General features: G+C 35.4%; 2 protein-coding genes across 4 annotated transcripts; one reads left to right on the top strand and one right to left on the bottom strand.

The window, feature by feature from the left end:
• Positions 1 to 89: 89 nt before the first annotated feature.
• On the top strand, positions 90 to 3,310 carry LOC139809964 (2',5'-phosphodiesterase 12). The gene is made up of 8 exons (XM_071773272.1): positions 90 to 211; positions 317 to 667; positions 980 to 1,536; positions 1,665 to 1,804; positions 2,077 to 2,363; positions 2,440 to 2,595; positions 2,746 to 2,866; positions 3,012 to 3,310. The coding sequence occupies exons 2-8, from the start codon at positions 383 to 385 to the stop codon at positions 3,272 to 3,274; spliced, it is 1,809 nt and encodes a 602-aa protein (XP_071629373.1). The 5' UTR covers positions 90 to 211; positions 317 to 382; the 3' UTR covers positions 3,275 to 3,310.
• Positions 3,311 to 3,875: 565 nt separating this feature from the next.
• Caper (RNA-binding protein 39-like protein Caper) lies at positions 3,876 to 13,768 on the bottom strand. Of its 3 annotated transcripts, XM_071773274.1 has the most exons (9): positions 13,627 to 13,768; positions 13,146 to 13,218; positions 10,321 to 10,385; positions 8,546 to 8,866; positions 8,062 to 8,266; positions 7,651 to 7,917; positions 7,281 to 7,456; positions 7,016 to 7,186; positions 3,876 to 6,666 (listed from the first exon to the last, which is right to left on the bottom strand). In XM_071773274.1, exons 1-9 carry the CDS (start codon positions 13,662 to 13,664, stop codon positions 6,369 to 6,371), a joined length of 1,614 nt encoding a protein of 537 aa, XP_071629375.1. In that variant the 5' UTR covers positions 13,665 to 13,768; the 3' UTR covers positions 3,876 to 6,368. The 3 variants fall into 3 exon arrangements, with proteins under 3 accessions (XP_071629375.1, XP_071629376.1, XP_071629374.1); XM_071773275.1 differs by lacking the exon at positions 13,146 to 13,218 and having other exon boundaries at positions 13,627 to 13,761; XM_071773273.1 differs by lacking the exon at positions 13,627 to 13,768 and having other exon boundaries at positions 13,146 to 13,601.
• Positions 13,769 to 13,816: the final 48 nt, after the last annotated feature.

The following is a 13,816-nucleotide window of genomic DNA, read 5'->3' as shown; positions in this document are numbered from 1 at the left end:
GAAAGGTTCGATTCAATATTTTAGTTCCGCTAGTTAACGCATATGCGCCAAAGTGGCGCTAGGAAATTAGACATATTCGTTTCAACTGCATAATCCCTAGTACACTTCACTAGTAACTAAAGCCTATCACACAACGCAAAAGTATGCAGAAGTACTAGAAAGCTGGAGGTGGCTCAGGTGGCTGGAGCAGTAGCAAGAGAATACCGCGAAGGTATTTATAACCTCCAACGGGTTTTCTTGAATATCTACCATGTGCACGATGATTACATGTAATAAATTTTTTAGACATTTAATTAAAATAACATTTTTTTTCTAGTTAACCAATTCCGCCCGCCTGAAGATCTAAAATACATCCAGGCTGAATGAACCGCGATCGATTATAATGCGAAATACATTCGCTAAATTATTCGCGCACAGAATACACCTAATTTCACCGGTCCTCACGCCGTATCGCAGTAAGCACTGTCTACCGAAACGCACGCTGAGGATGAACGAGGCATTTCTCCGCTACGAGAAAGGCAATGACCTGTTCGACATCTCGTTTCGTTATGTGGACGAGGCAACGAAGGTCGACCGTCAGTTCAACTTTTCCAGGCAGGCCGCGGAAAGCGTGAACAATTTCCTCAAAAGGGTCGACACAAATGTTTGCAAATTTGTAAACAAAAAGGTGAGAGAAACGAATGCCCTCCTTTTTTCCTCTTCTTTTTTTATTATCCGGTTCCCAACTATCATTATTTATAGAATTATAGTATTATTTTATAACAGATAGAACATATTGAGTATATACTGTAACCAAGAAAAAGGATTTTTCTAAAAGAAAAAAAACTTTACGAATATAAAATAGAATTTCTTACAACTTGTGAAAAATTGTATATCAAAATCAGTAGAAATATTTCTAGGGATAGGGGTATTTAAAATGAAATATAGTATATAGAATAAAAAAATATCTAGTTGAGGAACAAGAGGTTTATTTCTTTAGATAGAGAGAAAAAGGAAGAAAAATGCTGCTGCTGTGGAGATGATGCCAGATTTGTCAAACGATAATGTGAAGACTGGGAAGATCATGCTTCTCAAGAATGATGTCAAAGTCGATGGCGATACATTATGCCAAAGCCTTCTACAGGATTCCGCAGAGCTAAAACTGATCATTTTTGAGAAGACTTTCTTGGTAAAGCGAAATTCGCCTTACATCATCAGAATGTCATTACCATCGAGCATATTGGCAGGTTTTCCAACTTATCCATCCAAGTTGGAGTCACTGTATACTGACATAAAGAAATCGACTTTCGACTGGTACAAAAACGATTCTATTAACAATAAGCCGAATTTGTGGACACACATAAGTAATGGATATTTATACGTACCCAACGTGACCGACATTGGCTGCCATTTGAAAGTTAACTGTGAACCGCGAAACGAATCGGATTCTGGCTCTAGGATGGAAGTAGAGTCGAAGAATGTCGTGGAAGCCGGACCTGGACAATGCCCATCCGACATTCGACATCAGTTCACAAAACATAAATTATCAGGCAGAAGGTACGATACTCAAAATGAATACGATGAATAAAGTATTAGAAAGATCTATATTATTTATAATATAACGATGTTGTATTAAACATATACATTTTATTTGCCATCTGTATCTTCAAGAAGGAAAATTATAGTTTCAGGATAATAAGTTATAATATACTGGCAGATACGTATGCCGATTCTGATTTTTCTAAGGATGTATTGTTTCCATACTGTCCACAATATGCTTTAGACATGGACTACAGAAAGCAATTGGTACTTAAAGAAATAATAGGTGAGTGATAAATATAATTTATCCAAGCTATTTAAGTAATTTTATTAGAAACGTAAAATATATTTTGAATAATTTTCTTTATATATAGAAGAAGTTTAGAATATCTGATAAAATATCATATAAATGAATAGTTAAATTATTATTAATTCACGAAACCGATTCTTTCCAAAGCTTTTAATATTAAAAACAGTGTTTTAGAGTATCGAGTCAAGCAATATATAGCAAGTTTATAATCACTTTCGTCATTTTTTAATACGATGATTTTATTGTAGGTTTTAATGGCGATATAATTTGTTTGCAAGAAGTAGATAGAAGTATATACGAATATGATTTGTTACCTTCTCTGTACATGCTGAATTACGATGGCGTGTTTGTTACGAAAAATGAAATTAGCGAAGGACTCGCCACATTTTTCAATCAGGATAGATTTGAGAAATTAAGATTCGAATACAGCATAATGGCTCAAAACGTTGATCTTCCTAAATTTGCTGCCATCTGGTCCAAAATCGACAATGACAAGATGAAGGAAAGATTTTTGGCTAGAAATACAACCATTCAGGTAATCGCGTATGATACAATTGAGATCTTAAATAGATATTATCATACTCATCAGATAAAAGTTAGCAATGATTTAGGTGACGACGTTACGATCAAAAGAGAACCGATCTGAGATCTTGATTATCGGCAACACACATTTATACTTTAAACCTGATTCGGATCATATACGTTTGTTGCAAGGATTTTATGCTGTTACATATATACACGATATCGCGAAAAGGATTCGAGAAGAGGTAAATACTTTCTCCAACCTCGTACATTCACACCTAGAAAAATATTTGAAAAAGTTATTTTGATACTTTTGCGTATTATCTCACGCCGTTATAAGAATTTGTATTACTTATGCTACAATTTATTGACAATCGTCGTATGTACGTTGACAGAATCCTGAATGTAACGTGAGTGTGCTACTTTGCGGAGACTTTAACAGTGTCCCGGAATGCGGCATTTATCAACTGATGACTGAGAATTACGTTCCAGAAACCTGCGAAGACTGGAAAAGTAGTGAGTGACTTTCTTCAATATTATCAGTTTACGAAAACTCGTTTCTTTCTGATTTCGTTACCCTCTTTGTCTTGCCGTGCAACGTGTCGCGATCGAAATGACTGTATCTTGCGAAATGAGAAAAAAAATTGTTTCTTTTTTTCAGATGCTGAGGAAGCTATAAAAAATATATCTTTAAAACAAGATCTTTGCATGTCTAGTGCTTGCGGCACGCCGGAATATACCAACTACACGCCGGAGTTCTCTGCCTGTCTGGACTACATATTTTATGAGAGAGACAAGTTCGTAGTAGAACAAGTGGTCCCAATGCCTAGTAAGGAAGAGCTTACTCTTCACACAGGTTTGCCATCCGTGGTGTTTCCCAGTGATCATATATCTTTATGTGCTGATTTAAAATTGAAAGAATAATAAATATTGGACATTAATAAATAGATCTACCTCTAATATCTCGTATCAAACATAGTGATTAAACCTACGTGCACACATGGGGGAATGTATACCAACAAAAGAGTGTATAATCATCAAGCGTTAATGTAAAACCTCTATTGCCATCATTGCTACTTATTATTCTTGAGCGCTATTTCAAGATTTGAATAATTTTACAATGTTTGAATTATTCATCCCGTCTTTAACTATTTAAAAATAAATTTCGTATTAATTTATTATTGCGCATCAAATATTAACTAAGGTTTTATAAAAGCAAATTTTGTTACAATATTTAGAGATTTTTTTTAGCATTACGTATTAATATATCTATAATCTCACTGTAATGCCATGATCAGAAAGTCATATAATCTCGACAAATAGAGAAAATACAACTTACATTTCCTGCAACAGATACCTATATGCTACGTAGTATTTATAACATTTTGTTCAATTGATTAATATCAATCAGCAGATAGCAAAAACTTGTTTTAGAATGAGAAACGGGTCATAAGGGATACTGTGGATTAGGAAAAATATATTGCCACACAAAAATGCAACAAGTTCTCGTAATCTAGAACAGATCCTTCATTCCAAGTGCATCACATTAATTTCATTTATCTCATCAAAGTGTACATTCATATTTCAGTAATACGAAGATACAGTAAAATGATGATGTTACTTATGTCTACAGGTATAGAGTTAATTTACAAAAACTTATATACAGATTGTTTTTTTTTTTCTTCGACGGCTCGGCTAAAGGTCTGCAGATAACGAGGGACTTTACATTTGAAATACAAACTTTCTACTGCAGTATACAAAATTGTTTTTAGTTCTTTTTACTTCTATTTTAAGAGAAAAATCTGAATTTTTGTATTTTACCATTTTACCAGTCTACAGTACAATTGCGCGTGACGAATAGAAATTCTATAGTCTGCAGCTATCTGAGTTCTAAGTTACAAAGCGTTTCAAAGAAATCCAATAGAATATCGTAGAAAAACATAGAAAAAATTATTTTGCTTTCCTAGATATTCGATAATTAAAATATCTTTATTTATATTTTTCTACCGTAGATTCGAAAATTATTACGTGATTGTTACGTTACATGAAACACTGTATATGATATATTTATAATGTTGTTGATTTAACTTTCATAAAAATTATTCAATAACCAATGATAAATTTAATCATAAAAATTTACATCCTATATTTTGCGAATTAAATAAATTGTCAGTTTTATTTCAAAACTCGGACTTCTGATATCTTTTGTATAGTTCCAGATTTAAACGCGACTGTTTAATATAAAAGCATTATATTAATAAACAGTTGCGTTTAAATCTACGAACGCAAATGAGAATGTTTATTACAAAATTTTGTAATTACTTTATTCTTTAATCAATCAATCTATTCCGTACTGACTTGATTAACTATTTTTTTCGAATCTCATATTTTTAATATAGAAGCACTTCAGCAATGAGATTTATCGGCAACTTTAAAAATAAAATTAATCCACTTCAATTGGTCCATTTTTCGGCGCAATATTCAGGGCATCCGGTGTAGGATGTCCCGATACTAAAAATTCTGTTGTGTGTTGAAAAGAGTAAAATTTTATAGTAAGGATTATATATTTTATATATCTTGATCACATAACACAATTGTATTTATAGTTTATTAAAATCGTGTCTTATTCTAATGCAATATTCTAAACTGTAGAAGAGTACTTTATCGTGAAATAACTATTCGAGTGAAAAATTTATAATACCTGCAGACCTCTTTTCTATCACATTTTGCTTCCACTTCCATATAAATGTAACAAATCTAATATGTGTATCTAAAGTAATGCTCGCCACTAAGCCCTTGTAACCACTAAAATACCTTAATCCTTTCTTCCCCAAATAAGCCTGTAATAACGCATTATTGTGAAAATTTTATTTTTTATACTCTTAGATGAGTCGAAAATATAGAGAAAAAATTCAAGTTGGATTTTCTCTTCCTATTTAATATTACCAAAAATAATTATAATCTAGGAAGGATACAAACTAAAAAGTAGTACAGGAATTATATAGAATCGATTAATCAAACGATACAAAATTGACAAGATTTTTTATTCTTTTAATATTAAGATATTTTTTTATACGTTGTAGATACAAACTTAATACGTGAACTAGATTAGGGATGAAAGGATTAAGGCCTCTTTCCTTTATTCAACGTAACTGCTATGAACGATCGATTGAATACCTCATTAAAATATTCAAAAACATGCTATTTCAATTGCGAAACATAATACATCGACACATAAAGTGAAATATCCGCATCGCGTTAACATTTAGGTGTCTGTAAATTTTAAAAGAAATAAAAACAATTGTCCTTACTCAAAAACGAAGTTACGCGAGTTATCTTATTGATTGTTAGTGCTTTGAATCTAACTTTGACGTCCTTACGCTTTTCAGCGTATGGATACATCTTCATGCAGGTTTTTGCAAAAAAAAATCAATTTCAAAATCATATCGCCGATATCGCAGCCTTCGCTCCTTTACAAATAAAAAACATCAATTTCATAATTGCATTATATGTATTATATCGCAAAAAAATTAGGACAATCAGTATTTATATTATATTGCTTCATATTACAAGGGGAAACTAAATAGAAAATTATGAAATAATATAAATATATATACAACGTAGCATAGAATCATATATTTTAGGGTCCATAAATCCTTCAATTCACATTTGAAGTCAGATGCAAATGTCAAACAACCTTCAACAGTCACAAATTTTGATTGCCATCAAAACTCACGCGAACAATGGACGTGCCGTGAAACGAATCGAACTTATCGCATGTTTAGACTACTACAATGAATTTATGCGTGACATAAGTGACAACATATCAGAGTGACATCATTGAAACCTGTTGCTTAGAGTGTCTCCTTTCCCCATTTTATCAACAAATAAAAAATGCGATTTCACCAGACAGCAACAAGAAAATGTGAGATAGAGAGAGAAGAACACAATACTACGCAAGGATTTACACATCAGCAGACGATTGTTGCTCGCTTGCTTGCTCGCTCGTTCAGGATCATCACATTCCTCTTCGCGGCGCACTTGGCACCAACAGTTGCAACGCAGTCATCGCATCGGGGAATAACGAGTGATAATTCACCACCGGTACGTAGGCTGCGGTTATGACACGGCCAGCGAACCATCGACCATGCAACGAGTTCACCGCCGCCACGGCAGTCGCGATCGACGGGCATTTCACGTAAACGTTGCCCTGCGGTGATGCTTGATCCACATATACGTGCAGAACGCCCCCATGCTTGTTACATTCCTCGATCACGTCATCGCGGATCTCTTTTGCCCAGTTAGGATTCGTCTCACTAGAAACAATAACGATACAAATTATATAATTTCTTATTAATTTCAATGAAAATTATAACCCGTAACTACGAGCAATACTTTTCTTAACAAGTTTGAAATTAATACACTATAATTAACTTGCTTTAAAAGATATTTTACAATAAGAATGTCATGTCATCATTAGTTTTGCATATAACTGGCATATATGTTATAAATCAATTATGATAACATTTTTATTTAGCATATATATTCCCCCTAGTGAAAGTACAGCACACGTGACACTAGGTCTACAAATATGCAATGCATAAAGTTATGCATAAATAAGTGCATAAAATAATACTGTTCGATACGAGGTAACACGTGACTTACTTTTGCGGATCAAACATGTTCGATAACATGAAACACTGTGTCGCAATGGGAGGTGCAGCTTGAGGTGGTGGTTGCGGCTGCGCCATTACTGGTGCCATATTTAAAGCGTTTGCTGCAGCGGGAGGAATTTCCAGGCCAGTACCTTCCGCCAATTTGAACATCAATTGTAACCTTCAAAAATAATAAATTTTTTAACGAAGTGACCTTAATTCGCATATTAATTTGTTCCTTTCTTTTTTAGTCTTTTATATTATATTTTACATACCTTCCAGTCGCTCCGAGATCAATTCCACTACGATCTAGCTCATCAGTATCGAGTAGGGAAGGTCCTTGAATCAAGTCGGTTCGTTCCGTTACGTTTCCAACTTTCATAGGTCTACCAGCGAGCTCGAATCCATTCAGTTGTTCCAACGCTTTTTTTGCGTCGTCTGCATTTCTGAACTAAAAAAAAAAAAAAAATAATAATAATAATAATGAAGATCTCGAGTTTCACACAAATATAACAAAAAGTATTCAAGATACTGACAATTATGGATTACAAATAAAGAATATTAATTCAATTATATAAAGAAATAATATCTTGACGCGTATTTAAAGAGACATTTGTGCATATGAATAATGCCGTGAAAACTTACAGTCAGGAAACCGTAACCCTTGCTGCGCCCCGTTTCAGGATCCATAATCAACTGTATGTTGTCAATCTTTCCAAAGGGTTCAAAGATCCCGCGAAGCATATCTTCTGTAATGTTAAAGTGTAGAGATCCTACGTATAATCGCATGGGTCCTGTTTGTCCCTTAGGCATTAGATTCGGCATCGAATTACCCATGCGATTCTTTTCAGCCTGTGTATGCTGTACTACGATAGGCACTCCAAGAAGCTTTTGACCCGATAGACCAAGAGCCTACAAAGTAACATGAGAATCAAGGAAATACTTTTCCAGCTATTCAGTACAAAATTTAGTAAAAAATTTCTCTAAATGAGGAAAACGTTCAGGGAACATATCATAAAATACTATTTGATTATCATCTCCAATTAATATACTCACAAGTGTCACACTCTCTGGGTCTTTAAACTCTACATAAGCAATCCCTTTAAATCTTCGAGTTTTGTTGCATGTGATAAGTCTGACATCCTGTACTTTGCCGACGCTTGAGAAGAATTCTTCCAAATCGCGCGCACGAATTCGCTGACTTAACTGCATACAAAAGACAGTCCGAGCATCTCGTTCCTCTGGTGTTAATTCATCGTTTCTGAAGACATATGTTATTATATTCATTAAATATTTAAAAAAACTTAAATATTAAAGATTGGAGGAACTCTTTAATTTGACATTGTTGCACATTAATTTCTGTTACTAAATGCAATAGTAACAAAACCAAAGTTAATACTCATATTGATTTAGCATAAGTATACCCCCAAAATCACAGATTGCAATTCCATGATTGGGTCTAGTCAATTATGCATCTCAAATTTCATTAGCATAGAAGTCGTACGAGAAGTCTTATCATAAATGTAGCAGATATACTTACATTCCAAGCGGACTGTGACCTTTGCCGAACGGCGGTCGGGCTCTAGGAAGGGTCAATGGTGTCAGCGATCTCTTCCTCCTTCTGTCCCTGTCCCGATCTCTGTCTCGTCTGTCCCTATCTCGTTCGCCGTCCCGATCCCTGTCCCGATCCCGTCTGTCGCGCGATCTTGATCTTCGTCGACGATCGCGATCGCCGCGATCGCGATCCCTGTCGCCGCGATCGCGGTCTCGGTCCCTGTCTCTGTCGCGATCCCGTCGATCTTTGTCTCGGCGATCGCGATCTCGGGATCGTGAACGAGAACGCGAGCGATGTTTGCTTTTCCTACGAAAGAAAAATACTTCAATTAAAAAGGCTCGCTCGAAATAAAGCGAATTGAATAATACTCCTTTAAATATCAAGATGGAGATTCAAGATACCCACGTGTATGAAATTGTTTTAAATATATATACTCTTGTACACATATGTACTATACTCAGCTTATATTAAATTAAGAATGTGGTTTTCATTTCAAAGCTAAGACATTGATTAAAAAACCCATTAAAAAAATAAATAATGTAAAAATTACTAAGAAAAGTAGGTTTGAACCATTCTGTTGAAGAGAAATCCCTACATATGTAAAATAATGCTAATCTTGAATGAATTCTTTCAACATCTGCATCGATTTTTATAGTTATTATAGAATTATATTGTTATCACCAGAATACTCGGATTAAAATCTTTTTGGCAAGTAATTTGAATGAATGATGCTAAAATGATGAGTATATTGAGATGCTGGAAAATGCATTTTCCACTATATCTGATTCAGCCATAAAAAGAAAGTTGCGTTACCGAATTTTTTTTTTGGTATTCTTTAATACCGAGTTTCCTAAGACTCGGTTAAAGGTAGCACAACGCAACTTATTAATTTTATGTAATTTTATTTCGTCTTTTCATTCAGAGTTATAAGGAAGTATATCGTTTCACGAAAGGAGAATCTGTAGTACAGATATTCTTCCTATATACTTACCATCATCAGGTTTAACCTTTGGAATTATGAAATTAACCGGCATTTACTAATTGTATGGGGTCTATAACAAAGAGAATAAAACTTCAGATGGGTCTATTAGGCGAGTGACTAATGCTGCTTCAATTATGGCGCAAAGGTATAACAACATCACAAGGCGTTGTGGGAAATGACACAATGTAGCTTTTTCTTTTTTTTTTTTACTCTAACTTGATTCGACAGTGTATTGACGGTGTATCAGGATTAACGACATGCTAACATAATACTCAAATAATAGTCACAATATATTCCAATGACAGATTCCTTGACAATTTTGACAACCCGTACAATCGTAAAGATTATTTCACGTTGCAACAAAGAACACACAGAATAGCACAAGAAAATTAAATAAAATGATTAGAAAATCGAAACATCTTTTATTCTTAATTAACGTTACTCTGTCATCATTAGCTTTTTATCATTAACACATTGTATTCAATGCCATAACGTACCGTCCGGACATACGGATACGTATAAATTCGTTTATTTTGAAAGTGACCCAAGTAAAATCTCAAAACATAATAAAATGAAAGTAAGACGATGGCGAGTCGATGTGTTTTAACAAGACCTCCAAATTCTAATAAGCTTTAATGTGTGATGTAGGGTCTCACCTAGTCTTGCTCAGCTTTGAAGTTAAATACAAGGGTCGTGCAATTAAGTTTTGTAATCCTCATCTACAATCTCCATTTAATTTTCACTATACCTAAGTAATTCAAAAGAAGGTTCTACTCACCCAGACGATTTGCGACTAGACCCATTCTCCTTGGAGGACTTGTCTTTGGAAGAGGAGTCCTGCTCCTACGAACAGCAAACAGTTGAATGCCATGCCAGCCAGCCGATGTGGCAGGGACGCGCGAACAAGGGGACAAAAAGCAAATCGTAGAACGTTAGTAAATTTCATAACGACAGTCTTTTCGCTATAAATATGTATAAATATAACAATAACGTTATATATATATAATATATATATATGTATGTCGTTCTTTTAATATCTTTTGTTTTTTTGTCAAATGTCAAATGTCAAATTCAACGAGAATTACGAACGAGAGAATCTGTTTTCTTTTTCGTATCGCCTGTCAGTACTACGGTAGCAACCTTCCCTTGTTGCGGAAAAGCAATGCTTTTTTTGATGCTGGATGAGACAGATGTCGGCGTCAATTCTCGTGCTCTTTCTCATCTTTTCTGTTCATTTTTTTTTGTCCAGAACTTTCTATGGGACTCTCCGAGAGCGCTGAGGGAGGGGAAGGTACAAGAAGAGAAGAGAGAGCGAGCGTGAGAGAGAGCGTGTATAACAGAGAGAGAGAAAGAGAGAGAAAGACGGGGCGAGCATAGCGATGCGACACGGTCGCATGCACCTGGCTCAAACTTACCAATCGCTTTATCGGGTATTAGGAAAGCATTGCAATCTTGGGTTGAGCATGCCTTGGTGTTTAAACTACCAATGGCCAACCACACATCCTTTTTCTTCTGCAAAAGAGAGCCCTCATCAAAGACAGCACGATTTCAAAAGGGTGTGTAAACGCGAGAGACGCGAGCGAGCACCCCTAATCGCTATATAGCCTACGATTACCAACGCGCATTTGCTGATTAGGGAGTGTGTCTCTCGTTAATCAGGGATCGTTTTAGACTACTGTTCTTTCCCCCCTCTCTTCCAACACAGGGAAGAGACCGACCCACTCTGCAAGATTCAACTCGCACAGATTCGCGATCCGGCTCAGAAAATTCTTTCGTTCTCGCTGTAAAGCGTGTTTCAATGACAATGCAAGTGGCAGTACAAACAACAGTTATTTCTTCTCTTACAATTCAAACATTAATTCACTTGGTGAACGTTGAACTTTATTAAGGATATAGAAGACGAAATATTCGGATGGAGAACAAAAGCAAGTTCTGGAAACAATTTTCTTGAATAAATATAATTATCTTGTTTTAGTTTACTGGCCAATTTACTATACTTTCACCTGGTCGTTTGCAAACTTAAGACGTAACGCAGGATGCTTACAAAGTTCCTATCCAGTTTCTCAGAGCAAAAACGTTTTACAAAAAATTACGCACAGAATGTACAATAATGTCTTTACACGCAAATCTCCAGTACATTAGAAATTATATTATTACTGCGCGTTTAAAATTCTAAAAAATTGGAGCTCTCTACATGACTCACGTCATTTACCTCAAGCTACACTGAAAACTGATCGATAAGATGGATAGGCATTTTGTAAACAATTTCGAAACGTCGAATTAAGTAGAGAATAATAAGCTAAAAGCAAAGTATGAATTTCGGAACCCTGACGTGTCTTCTGTCGCACTGCGATTAAGTGTTGTGATACCTGATCGATGCCACTACCTAAAAGGCAAATTGCTATCATTACAAGTTGTACAAAAACAGTGGGCAGGGTTTAGAAATGTAAAAAATGAGCTCGTTCATGAACCTTTACAAGTAAAACGTTTTCAAGTTCCCTAAAAAAACATCTGACAACTATAGCACTTTGGCAATATGACAATATTTGTATCTTACAGCTTTGCAATAAGAACTAAAGAGAATTATCTTTGTTACGTTTGATATAAAGAGAGAAGTATTCAAATAATGTAACTGTAAATTAAGTGGAAACAAACAGAAATAACAATTGCAAATATTTTAAACTTATAAATCACAATAAAGTTCAATCGACAAGCTCTACTACTTATATATGATAATGTATTAATACTAGATAAATAATTATTAAACGATAAGAAACAAAGATGTATTTAGATTATGTAAGGATAGTGAAAATGAGTATTTCGTAAAATTGATTTCTGAATACGAGTATTAAGTATCGGAGTATATTGTTAAATATGGAGTACCCTTCTGCTTCTTATATCTTACAGATAAGATACACTTTATCTCAGCAAAAACAACGAGTAAGGAGTGTTACGTTATAGCAAAGTGCAAGAAGAATGATTTGAATTATTCAATACGTTTTATCGACTTTCACACGCGTGTACTTATTTTTGAGTCGCAAGGTACGCTGCACGAACTCATGAATTCCTACATGCTCGAGATGGCAGAATTGTAATAAACCCACAAAATGTCAAAAATTCTCATAGAGTCTGGAATCCGAGGATCCCACAGAGTACGTTATTGATTCGTAAGTTGCTTGCAAATGTTCAATCGCACGCTCTTGCATTCAAACACACTTGCGCACATTCATTCGACTTTTATTCCGCGTAAGCTTTGGCGCAAAAACCTCAGGGACTCATGTCTAACGGTACCAATGTCGTTACCATGTGTTCAAACAGCATGAAGCTTCCCATGGATTACCACGAGTTATCATCGTTATCATTGTCAAGAACTGCTTCCATTTGATTGCGTGAGCGTGTACCGCCATGACAGTGTGACGCGTGTAATCTCCATTTTAATCTTATGAAACCTAACACCTTTGTAAGAAAAAAAAAATTTAAAAAAAGATAAAAAAAAACGGAGACAGAGAGAGAAAGAGAGAGACTAGAAATAAGGAAAGAGACAGGAAAAAAAGAGAAGAGATTATTAGAAAATGATGTTAGATGATTGCTGTATCTTAATACCTCGTCGTCTTTCAAGTGCAAGGAACTCGCTGGCGCACATCCTATGAGCGCGAGGGTACATGTTACGTACCATCTATAAGTACAGAAAACGGAGGTGTTGATCAATAGTTGATACATCAGAGACAAGGGCGTACTTTGTTCTACATATATATGTATTTTTTTTATATATATATACTTGTATATAAAACTATCCATATACCACACACAGAGAAAGAGAGAGTAAAAATATATATATATAGCGAGAGTGACAGGGGGATAGAGGAGCGGCGGGTTCCCTTTCTCTCATACGGCGGCGAGTGCGTTTATTAAAAAATAAAAAAATAAAAAAAAATAGAAGGCACGTACAATGCGATGCACGAGCGTGAGCGAGGGCGGAAACGGCGGCGACCCAGATAGAGACCCAAATGAGAGAAAGAGAGAGAGAAAAAGGTAACGAAGAGAGATATCGGTCTACAATAGCTGACAGAGAAGCAAGGCTTACCCCTTTCTTATACGGCGCCTCCAGCATCGCCTCGACATCCAAATCCTCCGCCATTGCGCGAGTCGGGGAGCTCTCTGAAACGCCACGCATTAGCGGACCACAGAATTTCACGTTGCTCGCGGACAAGAGAGGAGAGATAACGTGAATGACGAGGCGTCCCTCGGTTACCGGAGATATCGAGCTACAAAAC

This window comes from Temnothorax longispinosus, chromosome 3 (assembly GCF_030848805.1).
Source record: "Temnothorax longispinosus isolate EJ_2023e chromosome 3, Tlon_JGU_v1, whole genome shotgun sequence".
NCBI classification, from domain to species: Eukaryota; Metazoa; Arthropoda; class Insecta; order Hymenoptera; family Formicidae; genus Temnothorax; species Temnothorax longispinosus.
This window is presented reverse-complemented; position numbering and strand designations above follow the sequence as displayed.